This window comes from Danio aesculapii, chromosome 2 (assembly GCF_903798145.1).
Source record: "Danio aesculapii chromosome 2, fDanAes4.1, whole genome shotgun sequence".
NCBI lineage: Eukaryota > Metazoa > Chordata > Actinopteri > Cypriniformes > Danionidae > Danio > Danio aesculapii.
In genome coordinates, this window is record NC_079436.1 from 7,587,421 (window position 1) to 7,611,243 (window position 23,823).

The 23,823-nt window shown below is 37.0% G+C and overlaps 2 protein-coding genes across 2 annotated transcripts in view; both read right to left on the reverse strand.

The window, feature by feature from the left end:
* dipk2aa (divergent protein kinase domain 2Aa) overlaps positions 1-23,823 on the reverse strand; it is a 419,818-nt gene that overhangs the window by 81,707 nt on the left and 314,288 nt on the right. The window lies entirely within an intron of this gene.
* Positions 1-23,823, reverse strand: part of LOC130240406 (ephrin type-B receptor 3) — a 98,348-nt gene that overhangs the window by 27,213 nt on the left and 47,312 nt on the right. The window contains exons 9-12 of the mRNA XM_056471895.1: positions 21,385-21,493; positions 14,695-14,747; positions 12,477-12,599; positions 9,485-9,732 (exon numbers count right to left, since the gene is read on the reverse strand). Of these exons, the coding sequence (XP_056327870.1) occupies positions 9,485-9,732; positions 12,477-12,599; positions 14,695-14,747; positions 21,385-21,493 (533 nt within the window). The remainder of the gene's footprint in view (positions 1-9,484; positions 9,733-12,476; positions 12,600-14,694; positions 14,748-21,384; positions 21,494-23,823) is intronic.

Below are 23,823 nucleotides of genomic sequence, written 5' to 3' on the forward strand. Positions count from 1 at the left end.
GTGATGTGACAAGATTTCATCAACAAGCAATGTGTAAGGTGACAAACGTGACGCGACCAATGTGGGGCATGTTCCCTTAAAAGAGTAATTAGTTATAGTTACTAGGTACTTCTCACAAATAGTAACTGAGTTACCTATTTATAAAAGTGACTAATTACCAGGGTAATTAACTATTGTATTACTTAAAAAAATTTGTCAAATGACTATAAAAAATATAAAACATTATACACTAATCTACACTATTTTAATGTTCTTGTAGGACAATGTAAGAGACAACCATCAAATTCAACATATCATTATAAATACTATCATTACTATAGTTGCACAATAAAATTTGCATGCTCGCATGAAAACCGCTATAGTGTTCTCAATTATAGTAATGCACATTTCATTGTCAGTATCGGTAATAGCGAAACAGTAACTTATTTGATTACTCGTTACTGAAAAAAGTATCGTCAATTGGTAACGATGTTTATTTATAGCACCGTTATTCCCATCACTGGACGTGACAACAGAAAGATTTCAATATAAGCCCCCACGTTCCCAACGAAATGGTTTATAATGTAATTAATACATATTTAACCTTATTAAAAGTAAACGGTTACAACTTTCATTTTCTGTTTCTAGTTATTTTATTTCCAACATCTAAGGTGACATCTGCTGCTGCTTTCAGTAGTGTGGCAAAAAATGTTGTGAAAAATCTGTTCAAACTCATTTAACACTGAATAAAGCACATAATCAGTACCTGAGGTGATCATTGTCATTGTAGTTTATGCTGTTGTTTTGCAGTGATGTTGTGGAAATCGACACAGTTTCTAAAACAGAAAATTTGTGCGTTCCCACCACTGATAGTTAGGACAAAAACAACTCCTTTTAACATTGAAAATATGTTCTTTTCTTGAGTTGCATGTAGATAGGACATGATGTAAGAGAAAATGGATGTAAAAATGTAATGCTACAGCCCAAGTTCTAGTGTTGAAGAGATCTCTACGAGAAAATTCACAAGTCTGCTGTTCACAAATAGCACATGCTTCATGCTAAGCCCTGAAGCAAAAAGACATCACCATCACGTCTGTAGCCATTCTCACTTGGTTTCTCTCCAATGACGATAAACATTCTGGTACAAGATTTTGATGTTGATGTTTTTTCTTCTTCTAAAGTTGAAGATGAATCATGCCAAAGCTTGCTCTTCTAGATATTTTTAGAAGCGTGTTTGTGTGTTTGTGTGGAAAACGAGCGCGCTTGTGTCCCTGGCTGGACTTTGTGTGAGCACAAGCTGTGCTGTAAGAAGATCAGGGGCTGCTTGGGTGGGTTTTTAAGCTGTGTCATTTACAGGCGGGGTGAGACCACCTCATCTCTGAAAGCCTGTTTACACCTGCTAATGGCATGCTTTTTGGCCAGTCGGATATACAAGTTCATATTTGGATTTTGCATACATAAAAGATATGTCATAAATGCAACCTATATTTCAACATATAGCAAAAAAGGCAATTTTTTTTTTATTATTGGAATTACAAAAAATGTACATATGTTCAAATATATTAGATATAGTTATATACAGTTGACGTCAGAATTATAAGCCACCTCTTTGAATTTTGTTTTCTTTTTTAAATATTTCCCAAATTATGTTTTCACAAAAGTTTTGATATGATAATATTTTTTATATTCTTTATTTCTTTGGTTTCTTATTTTATTTCTTATTTGTTTTTTTTGTGCTGGAATAAAAGCAGTTTTTAATTGTTTATGAACCATTTTAAGGTCAAAATTATTAGCCCCTTTAAGCTAATTTTATTTCCGACTGTCTACATAACAAACCATCGTTATACAATAACTTGCCTAATTACCCTAACCTGCCTAGTTAACCTAATTAACCTAGTTAAGCCTTTAAATGTCACTTTAAACTGTATAGAAGTGTCTTGAAAAATATCTAGTAAAATATTTTGTTACTGTCATCATGGCAAAGATAAAATAAATCAGTTATTAGAAATGAGACAAACCATTGTGTTTAGAAATGTGTTGAAAAAAAACTTCCCTCAATTAAACAGAAATTGGGGAAAGAAATAATCAGGGGGGCTAATAATTCTGACTTCAACTGTATGTGGTCACATATAAAAAATATAGCTAATTTATCTTAACATATGTACACTACCTGACAAAAGTCTTGTTGTCTATCCCAGTTGTAAAAGCAACAAATAATAACTTGACTTCTAGTTGATCATTTTGACAAGTGGCAGAAGGTAGATTTTTCAGATGAATCATCTGTTGAGCTGCATCCCAATCATCACAAATACTACAGAAGATCCATTGGAACCCGCATGGACCCAAAATTCTCACCGAAATCAGTCAAGTTTGCTGAAGGAAAAAATCATAGTTTGGGGTTATTCTCATTATGGGGTCATGCGAGAAATCTGTGTATGGCAACATCAACAGCATGAGGTATCAAGACATTTGGGCAAATTCTTCAGTAGGATAGCGCTCCTCATACTTCAGCCTCCACATCAAAGTTCCTGAAAGCAAAGAAGGTCAAGGTGCTCCAGGATTGGCCAGCCTAGTCACCAGACATGAACATTATTGAGCATGTCTAGGGTAAGATGAAGGAGGAGGCACTGAAGATGAACCCAAAGAATCTTGATGAATTCTGAGAGTCCTGCAAGAACGCTTTCTTTGCCATTCCAGATGACTTTATTAATAAGTTATCTGAGTCAAACACAATATTAATTCTTTTTTCATGACTATACTGTACATTATTTCCGTTAAGTGACAAGACTTTTGTCTAAGCAAAGTCAGAGCTTACTGTCCTAATTAAAAATCAAAGCATGATCATATTTAATTTTGGTCAAATAAGCATAATCTAAAAGGCCTTTGCCTTTCATATAAGCCACTTCTGATACCAATTGATCAACTAGAAGTCCTAAAACTTGTTCCTTGTTCCTAAAATTTGGATAGACTACAAGACTGTTGTCAGGTAGTGCACATATTTGTAATTCTAATGGTTAAAAAAATGTAAACAGACATTTTTGCAATGTTTTGACACATATGCCATACATTTTATACATGTGGATTTTCTCAGATAGACACTTTTAACAGCTAAAAGGCATCTTTGTCATCAGCACTACCAGCAACAGAGTCTATTTTTGTTACAAAAAACTGCTTTGACCTTCTACCATTTACATTTATTCTCTCTAATACTGCACCGACTCCAAAAATGTGTTGCACTTTTGTTGAAACTGATTGCTTCTATTGTCTGAATGATCAGCTTCAGTAACGTTAGTAAACAGCTAAAGCATTCATCTGCTTGATTCAACACTTGACCTTCTATTACTAACAATCTCTTGCTTTTTTACATAAGAAAAAATACATTGCTCTGATTTTTTAATACTAACAATTAACCAACACTGTTTTAGTGTCTAAATAGTGTAAAATGTTTAGTGTCTGTTTAGCTCTCCTGTGAAATGTTCATTCTTTTACAAATATCTCCCAAGTGCTGTTTAATGGAGACAAGTTTTTAGTTTTAATATCTAATTTCTTCGCCGTGATGACAGTACTGTACATATTATTTTATTAATTCTTTTGCAATTATTCAGCTTAAAGTGCAATTTAAAGGCTTAACAAGGTTAATTAGGTTAATTAGGCAAGTCATTAGGCAACAGTGGTTTGTTCTGGAGCCAAACAGGGCTAATAATACTGAGCTTAAAAAAATCATTAGAAACTGCTTTTATTTCAGCCAAAGTAAAAGAAATAACACTTTCTCCAGAAAAAATAATACAAACTGTAAATACTGTCTCCTCAGGCACTCACTCAGCGCAGGCACATTTTGGCCGCAATAAGCAGTTTGTTGGTGTGTTACTATGATTACAGCTCACCGCAGTCTATTCTGTCCACAGAATTTACAGCATCTCTTTCACAATTAATACTGCTAACTCACATACTTCTGGTTATAGCAGCTTAAAAATTCCACCTCATAAATGCTTGAAAAAGACAACATACAGTTATACTACATGAAGATATTTTTCTTCTTCTGTCTTCTTGGTCTACTTTAAGAACGCATCTCCTTCTAGACCTTTCTGTCACGATCACCAGCGATCATAACTCCCAGATCGCTGGATCTCACACACATGGACTACAATTCCGCCATTAATGGACTACATATTCAGTCATGCCACACACACTCACACCTGCTCCAAGTCTCTACTGATTACACTCGCACCACCTGAGGATCGTCAAGGACTGATTACAAACACCATTTAAGCAGCACACACACTCATTCACATGACCGAGTCTTGTTTTCCTGTAAAGTGACAATTCAACGCATTTTCCTTAGTCTTGTTTCTCCAAGTTTTGATCCTTGCCAAGTTTGTCTGTTTGTCCATGTTCACTGCCTGCCTTCCGACCTCTCACCTGTTACAGTGACTACGATTCTGGATTTGCCTTTATTCATCTGTTTGCACCTGTGTTGACCTTTGCTTGCCTGACTACCGAATAAACCTGCATTTGGATCCTAACGTTGTCTCTGTCATCCACGTGTTACACTTTCATACTACAAAAACCAAACTAACTGAATTCAGTTGCTTTTTTTTCACTTGATCCGACTTATGGTTGTCCGAAAACTGACCCGGAAAAGTTCCATTTTAAGTTGACTCAAGGCTGGTTTATACACCTGCGTCGAGCGATCGAAGTGACCCACGACATCTGCCTTGCACGTAGTCGTGCATTTATACTTCTGCATGCTGTTTGTGTTGCTCTGCAATAACACTTCCAAAACGCTAGATGGCAGTGAGGTTTTTATATTCCTTGTGTCAAATTTCTTCGCAGGTGTTTTGTTTTTCTGATCGCTACCTTACATGTACAAGTAGCTAAAACTCGCTCATTTAAAGGCAGGAACCAGCGGACGTGCAACAACTATAATCATAAGGTAAACCCAAAACAATAGTTTTCAATTGGAGCTCCTTCATGGGACTCAACACTTGTAAACACTCGCTCCAATGGGTTCATGCGGCTCTGGGCGGCCCGCTCAGACTCATCAGCGTTAACAAGCTGACCAATCACAGAGTTTGCGCGATGGTTGTTGCGACAGTTAAATTTTTTGAGAGGTACACATCAGCGTTAGCATCAGCGGCAGCCATGGCGAGGGGTATGAGACCACACAGAGGCTGCGCCAGACCATACGAGTGCGCTTGACGTAGAAGTATAAATCAGCCATTAACATAGGATCAAACTTTGCACCAGACTAATATACAGACTTAAGGTTGGGCTTATTTAACTCAGACTACCAAGCTGCCAATCACCGATGACCTTTCAACTAGCCACACCCTAGCATCCACTTACGGCACCCAGGCAACTGTTCCATAGACTTGTATTGTAAAACAAAAATGCCACTGACTCTACATTAGACATTAACAACATACTAACAATATATTAATCCATACTAGAAACATAAAACCCCTAGCAACCACTCAGAACACCTTAGCAACCACCTAGCAATGATTCTACAACAACAGTCTAGCCATTTAATTAGGAAAGTCTAACTATTATTATTGGCATCCAAAGACTTGTAGGTCTTTAACTTCTCTCTTGTAAAATCACTTGGAGTTTCAATAAGATAGTTGTATATTTTGGGCTGGATGCTATTTTGTCTTTTCCATTATCCATTGGGAGAGTGCTATCGCAAATACACATGTCAGACAAACGCTGCTCACTTTAACGTTAATTGTGTGCGCATTCTGAATGGTTACAAACTGGTAATTCATCTATATCTATGGGATTTAACCATCAAAAAAAGCAATCGGCGTTAGGCATTTTGGAACACTGTAGAAGACTCCATTTAGACCTGTATTTAGCCCATTTGTCCACTTGTAATCGGATGGACAAAAATACATTTTAATATTGTGTGTAAAGAGGGCCTGACGGTCTGCATGGATTGGAATAGGGTCAGGGGTTCAAACTGTTTATCAAGCGTTACAGTAGAAACTCAGCTGAAGGATTACACGAGGTCTTTCCGCAGATTATTTAGGTATTTTAAGGGTTTTGAAAAGCCAGATGTTGACTCTAGTTAAAGGTGAAGCATGTTCTCTGTAAAGAACCATGAATAAGTGTTTAATGCAGAGGGGTTATCAAATTCCACTGTCAGCGTGGAGACTCAAGACTGCCCACAGATGTAGGGTTTTAGTTAATGTGACGCATTTCAGATTGAAACAGAATATTCGATGAGAGAGAAAGAGAGAGAAAAAACCTATGGGGAATGGATTGAACAAGTTATTAAATTTTGATGAAAGATTATGAAGCCAAATCTTTTTTTCTTCTTCTTAGGACCAGGGGTGTGACTAGGCGAAGCCCTGAATATTTTCAAAGCAGCATATGTTACTTTAAACTTTTAAACTTCATGCTTAAAAAAGAGCGATTTTCTTTCATTCTTTTAATGTATGCACCATCTATGCTGCAAGCAGGTAGTGCAACTGAAAACACTGTAGAACAGTATCTCAAACACATGGATCAATACTGTTTTGTTTGAATTATTTCTAGAATTTGTACCTTTTTCATTACTGTGCTACAGCAATGAAATAAACTTTTTATTAAAATTTTTTGATCAACTATATTTCTTTGTGAAATCAGTATGTTTTATGCATAACAGTGACTGCTTGTGCTTTCCAGCTGAAACTGACTACCGTTCCCAGTGCAATATCTCATTTTGAGTCACTCACTGCAATACAGAAACCCCAGGCACAAGTGAGGATTTTAGGAATAAATGTGAATTTGTTTCCAGGTGTATGCTGGATGATTATTTGGCATGACACATTAATATGAATTAATTACAGTTTGACTGAGATACAGTTGTGAAATTAACTCCTTTGCTACAGTACTATTTAATTGATTATTACAGGTTTCATACACATTTTACTACTAAAATTCCCTAAAAGTAACCTTGTTACTAGTAGGTCCAGAAAGAGTTTTTTGCTATTTCTGTGCAGAATTTTGTAAAAAAAAAAAATCTGCGGATTTATTCAAAATGATTTTGGCAGTATCGTAACTAAAACGTAATATTTGAAATAAAAATGTTTTCAATGTTTACAATGCAAATTCAATTAGATCCACTTATTTGGTGAACAAAGCAAGTCACTCATATAATATATCTACTAAAAGACTCAAGAAATATGACTTTACAAACTGTATTGTAAATAAATGATTTAAACATTTCTATATTAGTCAATAATATTACTGAAATTAACGTAAAAACTGAATGAATATAAATGTACACAAATTTACACAAGTAAATAAATAGATTCAATGATGGGATAACAATCTGTGGAAATAGGCGGATTTCTGTGCATTTAAATTCCGTGTGGACCTGGAGTAGTTATTAGTAATTATCTATCAAAGGGCACTTACATCTAGAGCATGCTAAATCATCTTTTGTAAGCTGTTTGGACAGAACTGTTTGTACGTATAGTGTCCCCAGTCATATTGGAGTGCTATAAACACAACAAGTCTCTTTTTTAAAATTTCCTGACATTAAAATAGAATCCAAATCCCACTCCAACATGACGTAGGAGTGCAGTTTCCCCGCCCACCGAATTGATTGACAGGCACTTATAACGTGTCAATATAGTAACGCGTATAATCATGTCCAGCGAACAGAATTTGCAAAGAAACTGGGATTAAAAGATTTGTTCCAACTCTCTGTGATCAGCTGCATCTCAAGAAAGAGTTTAACAAGTTTAAAACATTCTTAAAATAGAACATAATTGTAATAAAGACAGTAAAATCTCTACGTAATTCAGAACCACACATGTGGGAATGGTGGGCAAGGAAAACCAGCTCATTTGCATTTAATGACACAGGCTACAGAAACAGCTACACTTTACTCTGAGCCCAAATTTGCAACCCGCAGCTTGATGACGTAGACAATCGTCAACTACGTAGTGGAGCTTGTACAGCCCACTAAGGTAACGCTCATGCTACCGTGATAGTTGGGTGTAGGCGATTGTAAACTACATAGCGGACCTTGTATCGCCCACTAAGGTAGCACCCATGCTACTGGGATGGTTGGGTTTAGGGTACAGGGAGGTGTAGGCGATTGTCAGCTACGTAGCGGACCTTGTACTGCCCACTAAGGTAGCACCCATGCTACTGTGATGGTTGGGTTTAGGGTAGAAGGAGACGTAGGCAATCATTAACTATAAAGCGGATCTTGTACCACCCACTAAGGTTGCACCCATGCTACTTTGACAGTTAGTTTAAGGATAGGGGGAGGTGTAGGCGATCGTCAACTATGTAGCGGACCTTGTACCGCCCACTAAGGTAACACTCATGCTACTGAGATGGTTGGGTTTAGGGTAGGGGGAGGTGTAGGCGATCGTCAACTATGTAGTGGACCTTGTACCGCCCACTAAGGTAATGCTCTTGCTACTGTGAAGGTTGGGTTTAGGGTACAGGGAGGTGTAGGTGATCGTCAACTATGTAGCAGATCTTGTACCGCCCACTAAGGTAACACTCATGCTACTGTGGCAGTTTGGTTTAGGATAGGGGGAGGTGTAGGGGATCGTCAACTACGTAGCAGACCTTGTACCACCTACTAAGGTACCGCCCATGCTACTCTGACGATTGAGTTTAGGGTAGGGGAAGGTGTAGGTGTAGGTGATCTTCAACTACATAGCAGACCATGTACTGCCCCCCCCTAAGGTAACGCTTATGCTACTGTGACGGTTAGCTTTAGGGTGGGGGGAGGTGTAGGCGATCGTCAACTATGTAGCGGACCTTGTACCGCCCACTAAGGTAGCACTCATGCTACTGTGACGGTTGAGTTAGGGGAAGGGGGAGATGTAGGCAATCGTCAACTACAGAGTGGACCTTGTACCGCCCACTAAGGTAGCACCCATGCTTCTGTGACGGTTGGGTTTTGGGGTCACGGGGGGTGTAGGCAATCGTCAACTCCCTGTCTCCAAATTTGGCATATTCTGCATTGTATAATAATAATCTGATGGGTATTTTGAGCTGAATCTTTACCGACACATTTTGGAGACATTAAAGATTTATCTTACATCTTGTAAAATGTGCAAAATAGGAGCCCTTTAAAACTATTGTTTAAAATTGTGTTGAAAAAAAAGATCTCAGTGAACCTTTGATATTTACAGTGTTATTTATGCGACTAGTCACATATTTCTATTTTCCATTTATGTGCTTTCTGCTTCATTAATGTCTATGTAGTAATGAAATGTGTGTAAAAATACAGTGCGCTTAATCAGTTTCGCATCACAATGAAAAATTATACCGTTTCATAAGAATTAGCCATTATTTTTTGTTTACAGAATGTACCTGTGGCCCATTTTAACAGGGTTAAAAACCAGTTAATCTAGATAATTTAGTCAGGTCACACTAATGATGTGTAAAACACCATTGGGCTCCATCGCAGCTCTCTACACAATGTGTATTTCAGAAACTTAATAAGTGCGGCTAATGCAATACGCACTGAATATGATCTCAGTCTTACTCTGAGGAATGAATCGAGCGCTCCGTTCTCCATGAACTCTGTGACGATGAGAACCGGACAACTCCTGGTCAGGACGCCCTCCAGATGGATGACGTTAGGGTGGTCAAACTGGCCCATGATGCTAGCCTCGCTGAGAAAGTCCCGCCTCTGGTGCTCGGTGTAGCCCGCCTTCAGCGTCTTGATGGCCACGGTTGTTTCCTTTCTGCCAGCCTGTTTAAGTCGACCCCGACAAACCTCGCCAAACTCTCCTGAATGAGGGGAACAGAGGAGGAAAAGGGGGGATGGGGGAGTGGGGGAGGGGCGTGAGGATTATTGGTTTGAGCTCAGGATCAAAAATCATTCGAGGGAAGAGATGATGGTGAAAGAGAAACGAATGCTCAGGGTCTGAATAAGCAAGGGGCTGATGGAGAGAGGGGGTGAGAGAGGAGTTTAGGGACACATTGCGGAGAAGGAGGAGACAGGAATTTAAGGCCTGTGGGAGTTTTGGATCTGGTTTCTGGATGTGACAGTTGGGAGTGAAGAGGAAGGATGTGATTCAGATCATAAAACAACAGGAGTGTTCAAGCACGAGCACGGGGATTGACAAACAAACAAAACATAAATGAATAAACACAAAACAGCAAGCAGCATGCATATGGTTAGTTACAGAATAAACTCTCTCATGAGTGTGAGCTATTTTTTAAAATCAGGGTTCCCACTCTTTCATGGACAAACATTAAAGGACTTTCGAAAACATTTATATCACTAATAATTTTAAATCGAGTCCCATAATTCACACATCCAGCATATATAGCACCATGAAAGTCCTTCCAGTACTTAACATTTCCCTTACACTTAATATTTACATTAAAATGTCATAGTCAAGGTTATAATAGCTTTGGATTTTTCATTAGTTTTTTTATTTCGTTTCGACTTTTGTTTTCAAATTCAGTTATTTTTAATTCGTTTTTAGAGGTACATTCACTAGTTTTTATTACTTTCCATATTTTAAAATTGCTTAGTTTTAATTTAGCTTTTATTCGTTTCAGTGTTAGTTGCAACTCAATTGAAGCATGATTCACTTATTTAAATTCCATTACGATTTTCTGTTATGAAATAAACTTAAGCTTCGCCAGATCCTCTCATTTAAGCCCTCACGCTGCAGAGCTGCAGTTGATCAAGTTTAGTTCAGTCACAGCAGACTGTCATTTACTGTTTAGGTTCGGTTCACCTGCTAAATCACGCATGTGCAGTATTATCAGTTCACCAGTTCTCAAATCTGATCTCTGTGTACTGTTCTAATAAATGAATAACTCTGGAAATCGGTTTATTTTGAGTCAGAGGGGGTATTAGGCATGTTAAAAAGTAGGTAGTTTGTGGATAAGTGCTTTACTGAAGATGCAAATCGAATCAAATGATTCAGTTTGATTTGGTGAACTAGTTCAACCAGTTCACTTAGAAGATCTGGTTAAAAAGGACGATTCGTTCACGATCAGGATCACTAGTAAGGAAATAAAACCCATTATTGGGCACAAATGTGTTGGATTAATACTTTTAGGTCTTGTTTTTGTCACAGGAGCAACAGCGAGGATGACTGAAGGAGGACCGGCTTGATCTGGCCAATGGTATCAGGATTACAGACTCCGAGGTCCCGTACGGGACAAACACCTGGCAGCAGGCTTATTAAAAACATTTACAAAGATGAAAACTAAGGATGTTTTTGCTATAATTTTAGTTAGTTTGAGTTAGTTTTGTATGTGCACAATACAGTTTCAGTTCTAGTTTTTTTTAAAAGCATTTTTTTAACGTAAATGTTTTTAAATTTTAGTGTTCGTTTTTTGTTCATTTTCGTTAACTATAATAACCTTGGTCATAGTAATGATAATGTTTGAATGTGTCATTTTCAAAAATGTTGACCATTTTAAACAATCATGTTCAAAGAACTTTAATACAATAACTTGACTTCTATACTGGCAATAGGTAAATGGACTTTCTGAAATACTGATAAAATGCATAATTTGTCATAGTTCTCGTATAAGATTTAAATTTAAGATTTTTAAATTAAGGATTTCTTCATTTTTTCATTCAGTTTTTGAAAGCAGCACAATACAATTTTTGAAATAACACCAAACATTTTAAATTCAAGCACTTTCAAGGACCTTTGCTTGTTTTTAAGTACTTTCCAGGCTTTGACTGGCCTTTCACATGTCTGCAATTCAAGTAATTTCAAGAAGCACTGGAACCCTGTAACAATGTAATGTATCTTGTAGAATGACCATAGCAGTTGTTCTGAGCGCTAAAATACAACAGAATTGAAATTTTGTCACTTCATATTTATATTGAGATATTAACAAGTAAGCTTGGTATGTCAGTCGTCATATTATATAAAGTCAAAGCCCTAAAAATAAGATATATTTTGTAATATAGCCTATAATTGTATATGAGTTACAGACTTTGTTGAGCACACCCAGAATAGCACAATTTTTGCAAATAAGACGGTGTCTGGTGCATACAGACAGGAAAAGAAATGAACTACTTGTCATGAGTACAACCAAATTCACAATCGGGAGGTGGTTTAATCATTTCTGTTAGAGAATTTTGCTTGCACAATCTAAAATAAATAAAGTAATAAAACCTTAGGGGTTGATAGCTCCTCCCCTTCTGCTAAGTGAGCGAATAAAGTGTAAACATTTCACTTATATTTTTAAAAGTATATCATTTGAGTATTTTAAATGCACTTAATATTGTTAGAATTTCCAGTGTGAATGGACTACTTACACTATTTATACCACAAAATGGAGTAGAATAGTGTATTTTGGGACACACCTAACTAATGTGCTACTTGTTCGTGCACAATCTGGCTCCTAAAGCCAAACCAGTTACTATGAGGGATGGCGAATACTTCCAGCAAAACCTAAATCTGTTGTATGTTTATGAAAAATCAGATGTTGGAGGTTAGCAAATTCTTCTTAATGCGATTTTGCAGATTGTAATACTTGTAAATGTGGTTTACCTGCTCCAATGACTTCTTCTATCTTCACACATGAGATGTCAATCTCTCGGGCAAACTCATGAACTGCCTCGTTCGGGTCCTCATAGGTGAAAGGGTCAATGTAAACTTTTACACCGGGCGATACTAAAACAAAGAAGTTAAGAAATATGTTCAAAATATATCGTCACCTTAGAATTATAAGGTTCTACCTGACATTTTTGTCAAAATTGAGTTATTGACATATTCTTATTAAATGACAACTGATTTACATTATGGGATGTTTTTTTATAAGTTGTTTACATTTTAAGACTTTTTATTTAAAACAACAAATGTTACACACATACTGTTTGACATGGAATGCAAAAACTTAAAAGTTCAATATCTTAAAATCATTCAGAACGCACATAGAAACTTATAATTCCAAGGTGACGATATGCTGTTAAATGTTTTTCAGATATAAAACACCTCATGTACTAATAACAAAATAAATATCACATTGGGACTTGAATCTTATTGCTTTTAAGCAAAAATGTGGAAAAACAAATAATTTTATTATACTTTTATTGAAACTTCTAAAACTATACATTTTTACCCATTTTCAAATATAAAATATCTGTATAATTCATATATTTTACATTTATATACTTTTTTATGCATATTTACTTATATTTAATAAACTACATTTTTTTATTTCAGCATTTTGCATTATTTTTATAATATATATATATATACTACTGGCCACTTTTTTAGGTACACCTGTCCAACTGCTCGTTAACGTAAATTTTTAATCAGCCAATCACATGGCAACAACTCAATGCATTTAGGCATGTAGACATGATCAAGACGATATGCTGCAGTTCAAACTGAGCATCAGAATGGGGAAGAAAGGTGATATAAGTGACTTTGGACGCATGGAATGGTTGTTGGTGCCAGACAGGCTGGTCTGAGTATTTCAGAAACTGCTGATCTACTGGGATTTTCATGCACAACCATCTCTAGGGTTTACAGAGAATGGTCAGATGAAGAGAAAATATCCAGTGAGCGGCAGATCTGTGGCCTTGTTGATGCCAGAGGTTAGAGGAGAATGGCCAGACTGGTTCCAGCTTATAGAAAGGCAACAGTAACTCAAATAACCACTCGAGGTATGCAGAAGAGCATCTCTGAACACACACCACATTCAACCTTAAGGTGGATGGGCTACAGCAGCAGAACACCACACCGGGTGCCACTCCTGTCAGCTAAGAACAGGAAACTGAGGCCACAATTTACACAGGCTCACCAAAATTGAACAATAGAAGATTTGAAAAATGTTGCCTGGTCTGATGAGTCTCCATTTTGGCTGCGACATTCGGACGGTAGGGTCAGAATTTGGCATCTACAACATGAAAGCGTGGATCCATCCTGCCTTTTATCAACGGTTCAGGCTGGTGGTGGTGGTGTAATGGTGTGTGATATATTTTCTTGGCATACTTTGGGCCCTTTAGTACCAATTAAGCATCGTGTCAACACCACAGCCTACCTGAGTATTGTTGCTGACCATGTCCATCTTTTTATGACCACAGTGTCCCCATCTTCTGATGGCTACTTCCAGCATCATAAAGCACATATCATTTCAGACTGGTTTCTTGAACATGTCAATGAGTTCGCTGTACTAAAATGGCCTCCACAGTCACCAGATCCTAATACAATAAAGCACCTTAGAGATGCGGTGGAATAGGAGATTTGCATCATGGATGTGCAGCCGACAAATCTGCAGCAACTGTGGGTTGCTATCATGTCAATATAAAGCAAAACCTCTGAGGAAAATTTCAAGACAGTTCTGAAGGCAAAATGGTGTCCAAAGCGGTACTAGTAAGGTGTACCTAACAAAGTGGCTGGTGAGTATAGTTTTTAAACTTCTTAAACTATATATTTTTACCCATTTTTATGTATCAAATGTTTGTTCACTTAATTTATTTGACATTTATATATTTCTTTTATTTTTCATGGATATTTACATTTAATAAACTAAACATTTAGCATTTTTACATCAGCATTTTGCATTATTTTATAAAATACTATATACAATATATATAGAGAGTAGATTTAATATAGATTTATAATATATCTAACGACCAATTTAATTTCTTACAAATATCATATTCACATCATATTCACAAGCTTTCTCTCTCTCAACAGCAATAAATATGTATAGCAAGAAGGATTTCTGGCAAACAGTGTGTGCAGAAGATGAACTCACCGTACTGCTGCAGTTTTTCAGTGTACTCCAGCTCAGATCCAGTACGCTGCCGTCTGTAACCAGATTATACACACACTGAGAGTCTGGCTTAAGACTGGATTTACACAATGCAGCCACACACAAAAACTAAAAAATAAAAAAATGTAACTGGGACACATCTTTTGAAGGAGAACAATTGAGTGCTTTAGATACTTCATATGCTTCAATCATCAATCACGTCACTCAAATTGCATCAAAACATTTCTTTCATGATGACAGTACATAATGTGTTACTAGATATTTTTTCAAGATACTTGAAGATTAAGCTTAAATTGACTTTTAAAGGCTTAACAAGGTTAATTAGGCAAGTAGACAAGTCATAAAACAGCAGTTTGTTCTGTAGACAATGGAAGAAAAAAAAACATGTTGCTTAAAGGGGGATAATAATATTGACCTTATAATGTTTAAAAAAATAAAACTGTTTTTATTCTAGCTAAAATAAAAGAAATAAGACTTTCTCCGGAAGAAAAAATATTATAGGAAATACTGTGAAAAATTCCTTGCTCGGTTAAACATCATTTGAGAAAATTTTGATCACAGGAGGGTTATAATGTTGCCTTCAACTGTACATACAGTTGAAGCCAGAAGTTTACATACACTGTATAAACAGGCACATAACCATTTAAAAAAAAAGTCAGATGTTAATGTGACTAAACTTTTTTTATCAAGTTCGTTTCTCTTATCGTTAATAGCAGAATAATGAGAGAGAGATTTTTTAAGAAATTGTTATAACTTGTCTTGAAAGTCAAGTTTACATACAATAAGATTATTATGCCTCTGAAAGTGCTCAGATGATGGTGTCAAGGTTTTGGAAGTTTCTGATTGGCTAATTGACAACATTTGAGTTAATTGGAGGCACAACAGTAGAATAGTATTAAAGGAAAACCTCAAACACACTGCTTCCTTTTGTGACAACATGGGAAAATCGACAAGCCATAATCAACAACAACAAAAAAAAAAAGCCAGACTACAATTTGCCAAATTACACTGGGAAAAAGACTAATTTTTTGGAGACATGTCCTGTGTTCTGATGGAACTAAGATTGGACTGTTTGGTCATAATGGCCAGTGTTACATTTGGAGGAGCTTATCCCAACACCATCCCAACTGTGAAGTAAGGGGCGGCAGCATCATGTTGTTGATGTTTTGCTGCAGGAGGGACTGGTCCACTTCAGCAAAGATGGCATCATGAAGAAAGAACATTATGTAGAAATACTGAAGCAACATCTCAAGACATCAGCCAGGAAATTAAAACTTGGCCACAAATGGGTCTTCCAAACGAATCATGACCCTATGCAAACTGCCAAATTAGTTAAATTGTGCTTTAAGGACAACAGAGTGAATGCTTTGGAGTGGCCATCACAAAGCCCTGATCTCAATCCAATAGAAAATTTGTGGGCAGAGTTGAAAAAGCTTGTGCGAGCATGACAGCCTACAAATCTGACTCAGGTACACCGGTTCTGTCAGGAGAAATGGGCCAAAATTCCTTCAAACTATTGTGAGAAGCTTGTGGAAGGACACCCAAAACATTTGACCAAAGTTATACAGTTTAAAAGCAAAAAATACCAAGGGAATGTAAACTTTTGACTGTCTAGAAATTCTCTAAAAAATTCTATCATTAATCTGGCATTTAGCAAATGTAAATCATTTAGGTAATCCTAACGAACCTAAAATAGTAAACGTTTAGTATGATTTAACATCAGACATCTTTTAAAAAATGGTTATGTTCCTTTTTTAGAGTGTATGTAAACTTCTGGTTTCAACTGTATGTACAATCAACATACAGTATCTGTTTATGTGCTTCAATCATCAATTACGTCTCTCAAATTGCGTCAAAAGTTCATTTCATCAATCTAAATTGATTCGTTTTCGATCAAGACCTTTTGATTTCTCCCCGTCTGCGGCTAATTGCTACGTTACATGTAGGTTTCAAAGGCAGGGTCACCAAAACAAGCAGTGCGAAAGATCAACCGTCAAGACTGTCATGTCGTCGCCTTTAACCAGAGCTGCTCCATTATACGGTTCATATAAGACAAAATATAGGTTCTGCTCTGAACGCACTAAGTCAATTAACACCAAATGATAGGTTGAATCCTTAGTGGGGAACAAATAACGTACATGCTAATCGCTGCTCGGTTCACGCTTGTATCAAGTGTCTGAAGACAGCGAACGGTGTATTTAAATCTCCGCTTTCTCATTAGGATCTCTTTGTTTCGCTAACTCTGCATAAGTAGCGTGTTTGAAAGGAAAAACAGGAGCAAAGGGGCCTATTGGAATTCGCCATCTGTGGGATTCCTTTTGTCTCTTGACCTGCACTAACAATGACGCCTGCTGCTAATTAGCATCTCATCTCCAATTTAAATGTCAGAAGGAGAAGAATGACGCGCACACACACACAAAGAACACATTAGGATACTCGCGCAGAGGGCATGAATGAAAGAGAAGAAAGAGCTTGAAGCGAAGAGGAGGAGACGCTTTGGCACAACAAGGCGGTCACAGTCAAGAAGAATGTGTCAAATAGACACAGTGGCAGTCGGCCGTCTCTGGAGTGATTGGCAACGTCCCAGTCTTCGCTCGGATCTGGCCGAAGTGAGCATCTTGCGAGAGTCTCATAAATATCCCACGTCAGACGCACTTTGAAGTCTGTTTTCTTTCTGATCCCATTTTGCTGTTGCGCCGCTGAGTTGGTTTGACATTGAGCACTGAGGCATTGAGACGAAAAACTACACAAATAGCCCTCTGCTCAATCAACATCAAATCTGAATGGATCCTGTTTACTTTCTTACCACAAGTCCCTAGTCTAAAGACGCAAGTGACATTAGCCTAATATCCAGGACATTTTGTGATCGCAAATCGAAAGCATGTCTTTTTCTAAATACAGAGTACAAATGTTCCAACCAAGCTTTCTGAATCTGTTCAACCAAGATATATAAGAATATACAGCAAAATCTGCTTGAGTGAAATTTCTGGACCAGATGGAATTTACAGGGTTTCTGCAGATCATTTTTAAGAACGTTATGTATTAAATTTTAGACTTATACAGGGCAAAACACTAAGGGCCCTATCATACACCTGGTGCAATAAGGTGCAAGAAGTGTATGGCGTGATTTGTTGCTATTTTCAGACCAGTGCAACTGTAATTTTCACATTTTGCGCCATGTTGTTTAAATAGTAAATTCATTTGTGCCACTTTGTGGACTTATGTGTATGCTGGTCTATAAAGGAGGTGTGTTAAGGTGCATTGTTGGCACGTTGCTATTTTGAGTAACTGAAATAACTTTGACTAACTAAAAAATGGTCTAAAGTTCAGTGCAGAGCGCATTAGTTACGCACCTGTGCAGGTCAAAAACAATTACACATTGCTTAATACACATAGAATATACAGCAATACACAAATATCTTTACCTATGAAAAAATTAAAGGATTAAAATATTACAAAATTTATTATTTTCTACATAAATATAAAAACCACGCCATCCATACCTTCATTATGTCTTTTTCAGTATATTCATGACAATTTGCATTTGTATAATATTGTTATTATTAGTAGTATTTTTTATTATATGCATATTTATATGTAAGTTTAGCTTTGTCCACCTGCCGGGTTTTGGAGACATATGCATCACCATATGGGGTATAAGAATATGGCGTGTGTTTGGATATAACTGGATAATATAACTAAATATTGGATATTATTATTGTTCATTTATTCGTTTGCTGGAAATTAGAACTAAATTTAGAAATACTTTTGAAACAAATCTTTGCACGTAACAAACTAAATAAAATATATAGGCTGATGGATGTCCACAGCGGAGTGTGTACAACACTGTTTCCATACTCCAAGAAAGTAAAGGAGTAAAGTAAAGAGTTAAAGTAAAGAGAAAGTAAAGTGGCTGAATGGAGAAGGATCATTCTTTATCCTCACGCTGCAGATGGTCTGTTTAATTGTTTTCTCACTAGAGAAGCTTTCAGTTTTTCCACTTACAAATTCCATCATGTAAATAGCAAATGCGGTATGGCATGACGCAACTGACTCTTAAAGGGAATGGGAGATGAGATGGTTTAATGCATGCTATGCTCAAAAACACCCCGAACTCATTAAGAGAATAAGCACAACCCTGTTAGACCATGCGCCAGGGCAAGTAGGAAAAGTGGATTCGGAGCCCTTAATGCTTTTATGCCATGCGGTTTAGACTTTGCCCCTAAAATGTTAAAATAGAGCCCTAAATATTTTTTCTATTGCCCCATTAAAATAAAAAAGTAATTTTTTTGCCACATAATTTAAATTATGTGTCAAAACAAGCCAACTGTAGTTATATACATATACTTTTTTCAGCATTACTAGTTTTTAAAAACTATAATAAATGAAATGTATGCATAAGAGTGTGTCCAGGTCAGTGTCCTGACCAGGTACCTATAAATGCATTAAACAAATGTTATTTTAATCATCTAAGCAAAATGATGCAAGTTTTTAGATTATGAAAAAAAATCTTCTATGATGAACCTTACACTAAAATGGTAACGCTTCTCCAGTGGTTGGGTTTCCTTCCTTCTGTGTTAATGTGCATTTTGAAGTATCGCATGGGAAATGAGTGATAGAAATTGCAAATTTCGAATCAAAATACCATTATTCCGCACGAAAAAACTGTTTCAGACTTGTGGGAACAGAGTTAATGCAAATAATTAGAGATGGAAATGCATTTGTATCAGTTGGTTACTAGGTTACCGATACTAAAGTCAGCCAATTTCATGGAAATGCCCCTAATTTGCATTTGGGATTTTTTCTTTTCATGCAAACATTGAACAGTAAGGCTGGACGATGAATTGAATTTAAATTTCAAATGCGGTTGAGCAAAGCTGCTATTGTCTTGCACATCTTGTCAGGGAAGCATGATGCGATAATAAATCTAGTGTAATAAATCTTCTTCAAAGGCAAGAGGGCGCTCTCACAAAAACACCAAATGTCCATGAAGAAACCCTGGAGAATGACTAAAGGTTATCAAATAACCATTGGGAACATTCTGAGATCTGATTTCTTGTCTGTCATTGTACTGTTTATCTACGTGACACGCAACAGGTGAGGGCTAAATTACACCCATCAGACACACACATGGAAATGGTGGGCGGGCAGAACCAGCTCATTTGCATTAAAGACACTAAAACAGCTACAATGTCCTAACAACTTAAATTTCCAATCTATACAAAGATATAATAAATAATCTGATGGGTATTTTGACCTTAAATTTTAGACACATTCTGGAGATACAAAAGACTTATCTTGAATCTTGATAAAGCGGCAAAATAGGCGCACTTTAAGACATTTTAAGACACCCTGAATTTAACGGAAATTACTCTGAATATAATTATTCACATTTTCATTGGCTATAATAACATTAGATCCAATTACGTTACATTAAAGAAACAAAATATAAATGAGAGACATAAAACATTTGCGAAAAAAGCATAATTTCTATCCAATGAGTCTGAGAGAACAAAATCGTCACTTCCTGATAAACTTGTGTTTATATCCACATGAAAAATTGAATTTGCTGCGGTAGGAGAAGCCAATCTGGGCCTTTTTTCTTATGATAAGTAGATGAAGACAAAGAGGAAACACTGTTCTGGGAGGTAATGATACCAAAAGAATTTGATAATGGACTTTGGCATTTTCCCTGCAGGCACAGGACGTCAAGATAACGTCATATTGATGTTGTACCCCAACGTCATGGGGAAGTTGGATGTTGTTTGTAAATTAAAATTGGGTTAACGTCAGAACCCAACGTCAGGCCGACGTCAATGTCCAAAGTCTAACCTAAAATCAACATAAAATTAACCAAATATTAACGTCTAATCATGTTACACCTTAAAGTTGTGTGGACATTACCACTATGACGTCTATCAGATGTTGGATTTTGGTCACTTTCCAACACATCCTAAAATTAACTAAATGGCTGGCTAGACATTGAATTTTGGTCACCTGACGTCATGACCTACTGTATATCTAACCTAATATTAACATCTTGTGATGTGTGCCTGCTGGGTTCTAATGACCAAAACAACAATTTATATGATGTGTAATGTTGTTGGTCTGATGATTTGTCTATTAATGTCATCTCATTGTGCCTAAGTTTTAATAAAAATAAAATGTTTTTTTTATCACATGAAAAAAATAAGACCTTTGGGATGCGCATGCTGGAATTTATTCACCAAATGTGGTTCCATTATAGTTGATGTGCATTTTTTTCTAATTAGATAAAAAGTTGATACATTTTGGAGATTTTGTGCTCATTTTCTAAATGCATGCATAGCTTGACATTTCCATTAAGCATTTTTCATGTGCTAGTCTAAAATCTGCATTAAAAATATGTGGATGGAAACACGGCTATGTATAGTTCATCAGAATCTGTGAAAAAGGAGCTGGATTTCATCCACCAAAATGGCAGTAAATGTGATTTAACAGTGCATAATTCATCACCACACATATACCAAATAAAGATGAAAAAGGGGTCATTTTGGCTCCACTAAAGCTACATTTTGTCCTCATTAAAGCTGTTTTAGTTACAAACAAGTCGCGTTATGAAAGCGAAATGAGTTGGTGTTTATGTTTTGAAGGAGGAAGTTTAACCGTTGAACGTTCGATGTCAATTCTTACCTCAGGCAGACAACAGCGATGACTATCATGGCAAGGATGACCACAAATCCAGCTGAAGCAGAGCCCACAATGAGAGGCAGCAGATCCTGTACGGAGCGTTCTGGGTCATCTGTCGGATGAATTTAGAATATTTAGAAAAAAAATGGCAAAATAAGCAAGGCTTCGGTTCATATGAGCAGTTTCAGACGTAACTGTTGACACGCTGTAGGAGTATAGAGCTATAAAATGAATATGGATGGCAAAGCTCAGATCATATAGACTTGGAAGAATCTGATGTGAAATGACTCACATATATATACTGAAATCTTTGACAGACGAAACATTTCTGAAGTGTTTTTCTGGGGAGAGAAATCGGAGAGGCAGGAGATTTACTCTAAGCAGCCTAAGAGAAACACCTTCGATATTTACTCCTAAAATAATATGGTTGATGGTTTCGTAAAGAACTTCTAAAGGGGTCAGATGATGCAATTTCACGTTTTCCTTTGTATTTTAAGCAAAGTATATTAAATTGTATATTCAAGCTGTGGGCGGCACGGTGGCTCAGTGGTTATCACTGTCACCTCACAGCAAGAAGGTCACTGGTTCGAGTCTCGCCAGTTGGCATTTCTGTGTGGAGTTTGCATGCTTTCCCCATGTTAGTGTGGGTTTACTCCAGGTGCTCCGGTTTCCCCCACAGTCTAAGACATGCCCTATAGGTGAATTGGATGAACTAAATTGGTCGTAGTGTATGACTGTGTGTGTGTGTGTGTGTGAGAGTGTATAAGTGTTTTCCCAGTACTGTGTTGCTGCTGGAAGGGCATCCACTGTGTAAAAAATATGCTGGAATAGTTGCCGGTTCATTCCGCTGTGGCGACCACTGATAAATGGCACACTGTTAAACATTTAGATAGGCATGTGCAAAAAAGTTTCTGGCCTTTTTCTGAGGTTTTAATTATAGTGTTCATGCATACATACACAGACTATGTTCTGAGAGCTGAGGCGCTTATTTTGATTTTCTATGGTGTCTTGTCAATGTCAATGCCAACGTCAATGTCAATTTCATTTAATAAGATCTATTAAACACAACCAAAGGTTGCCCAATGTGCTGCACAATACAAATCACAATAGGAAAGATATAAAATTATAGCTAAAACAAATAATTCCCACTGATAAAATGCCAAATTAAAAAAGGTGAGTTTTCAACCTAAGTTTAAAAACAGACAGAGATGATCTAGATCTAATACAGAGGGGCAGAGCATTCCACAATCTAGGACCAGCTACTGCGAAAGCACCCCTGCATTTCAGCCTTAATTTAGGGATGCAAAATAATCTCTGGATTGATGACCGAAGAGACCGACCAGGCTGATGTTCAGTCAACAGATCTGACAGATAAGAAGGTTAAAAACCAGGAGAAGAATTTTAAAAGTAACATGAAGAGCGTAAGACTGGTGTGATATGGTCATGTTTTTTGTTACCAGTTAAAAGCCTTGCAGTAGCATTTTGAACTAACTGTAAACGGGATAGAGTTGTCTGACTAATCCCAAAGTATGAGTAAAGACTGGTTTACACTTCTGCTTCGAGTGATCGCCGTGACCCATGGCGCAAACCTTGCGTGTTGCCATGCATTTATACTTATGAATGCTGTTTGTGTTGCTCTGCAATAACCCTTAATAACCCACACTTATCAGCACAACCAAATCGACCAATGACAGAGCTTGCATTACACGTCGCTGCAACGTGCAGTTGCATAATTGAGAGGTACACGTCAGCGTCAGTCATGGCGAGGGCTATGCGACTGTGCGAGGCTGCTCCAGAGCATATGCGTGCGATTGACGCAGAAGTATAAATCAGCCTTTACAGTAGTCCAACCGAGAGGTAATAAAATCAGGAATAATTTTTTCAAAATTTCATGGCTTTGCAATCAAAACATGTCATTATAATGGAAGTCAATGGGGCAAAACCGCCACTAACAAAACAAAAAGGTAGTAAATTTGCCCAGAAGGCATTGCTGAGTTTTCAAAAAAAAAAAAAATTCAAAGCATTTTCATAAAATATGCATCAAAATAAGATTTGTCCGCAAAAATCATTACATTTGCTCAAAACACAGAGAAAGTTGTGGCCAAATTAAGACTCAAAGTCACTCCAGAGGGTATATGCTTATTTCACCATTGTAAAAAGCCAAAGCGAGGCTGCGGTGGGAAGAAACCCGGAAGTATAGGACCATCACTGTAAACATTGCAGTAACATGCTGTGTACTACAATCCCCCAGCTGTTGCTGAGATTTCAAAATGCAGAAATGGTGTAAATATCACTTTAATATCATTAAGTAAGTTTAATTTAAACAATTAAATGCAATTCAGCATCAAACAACATCACTTTAAGAGTAATATGCTCAAGTGTCCTCCTAGGCTTCAGTTCATGGCACCAGTTAAACACCATGTGGACACTTTCCTGCTTCAG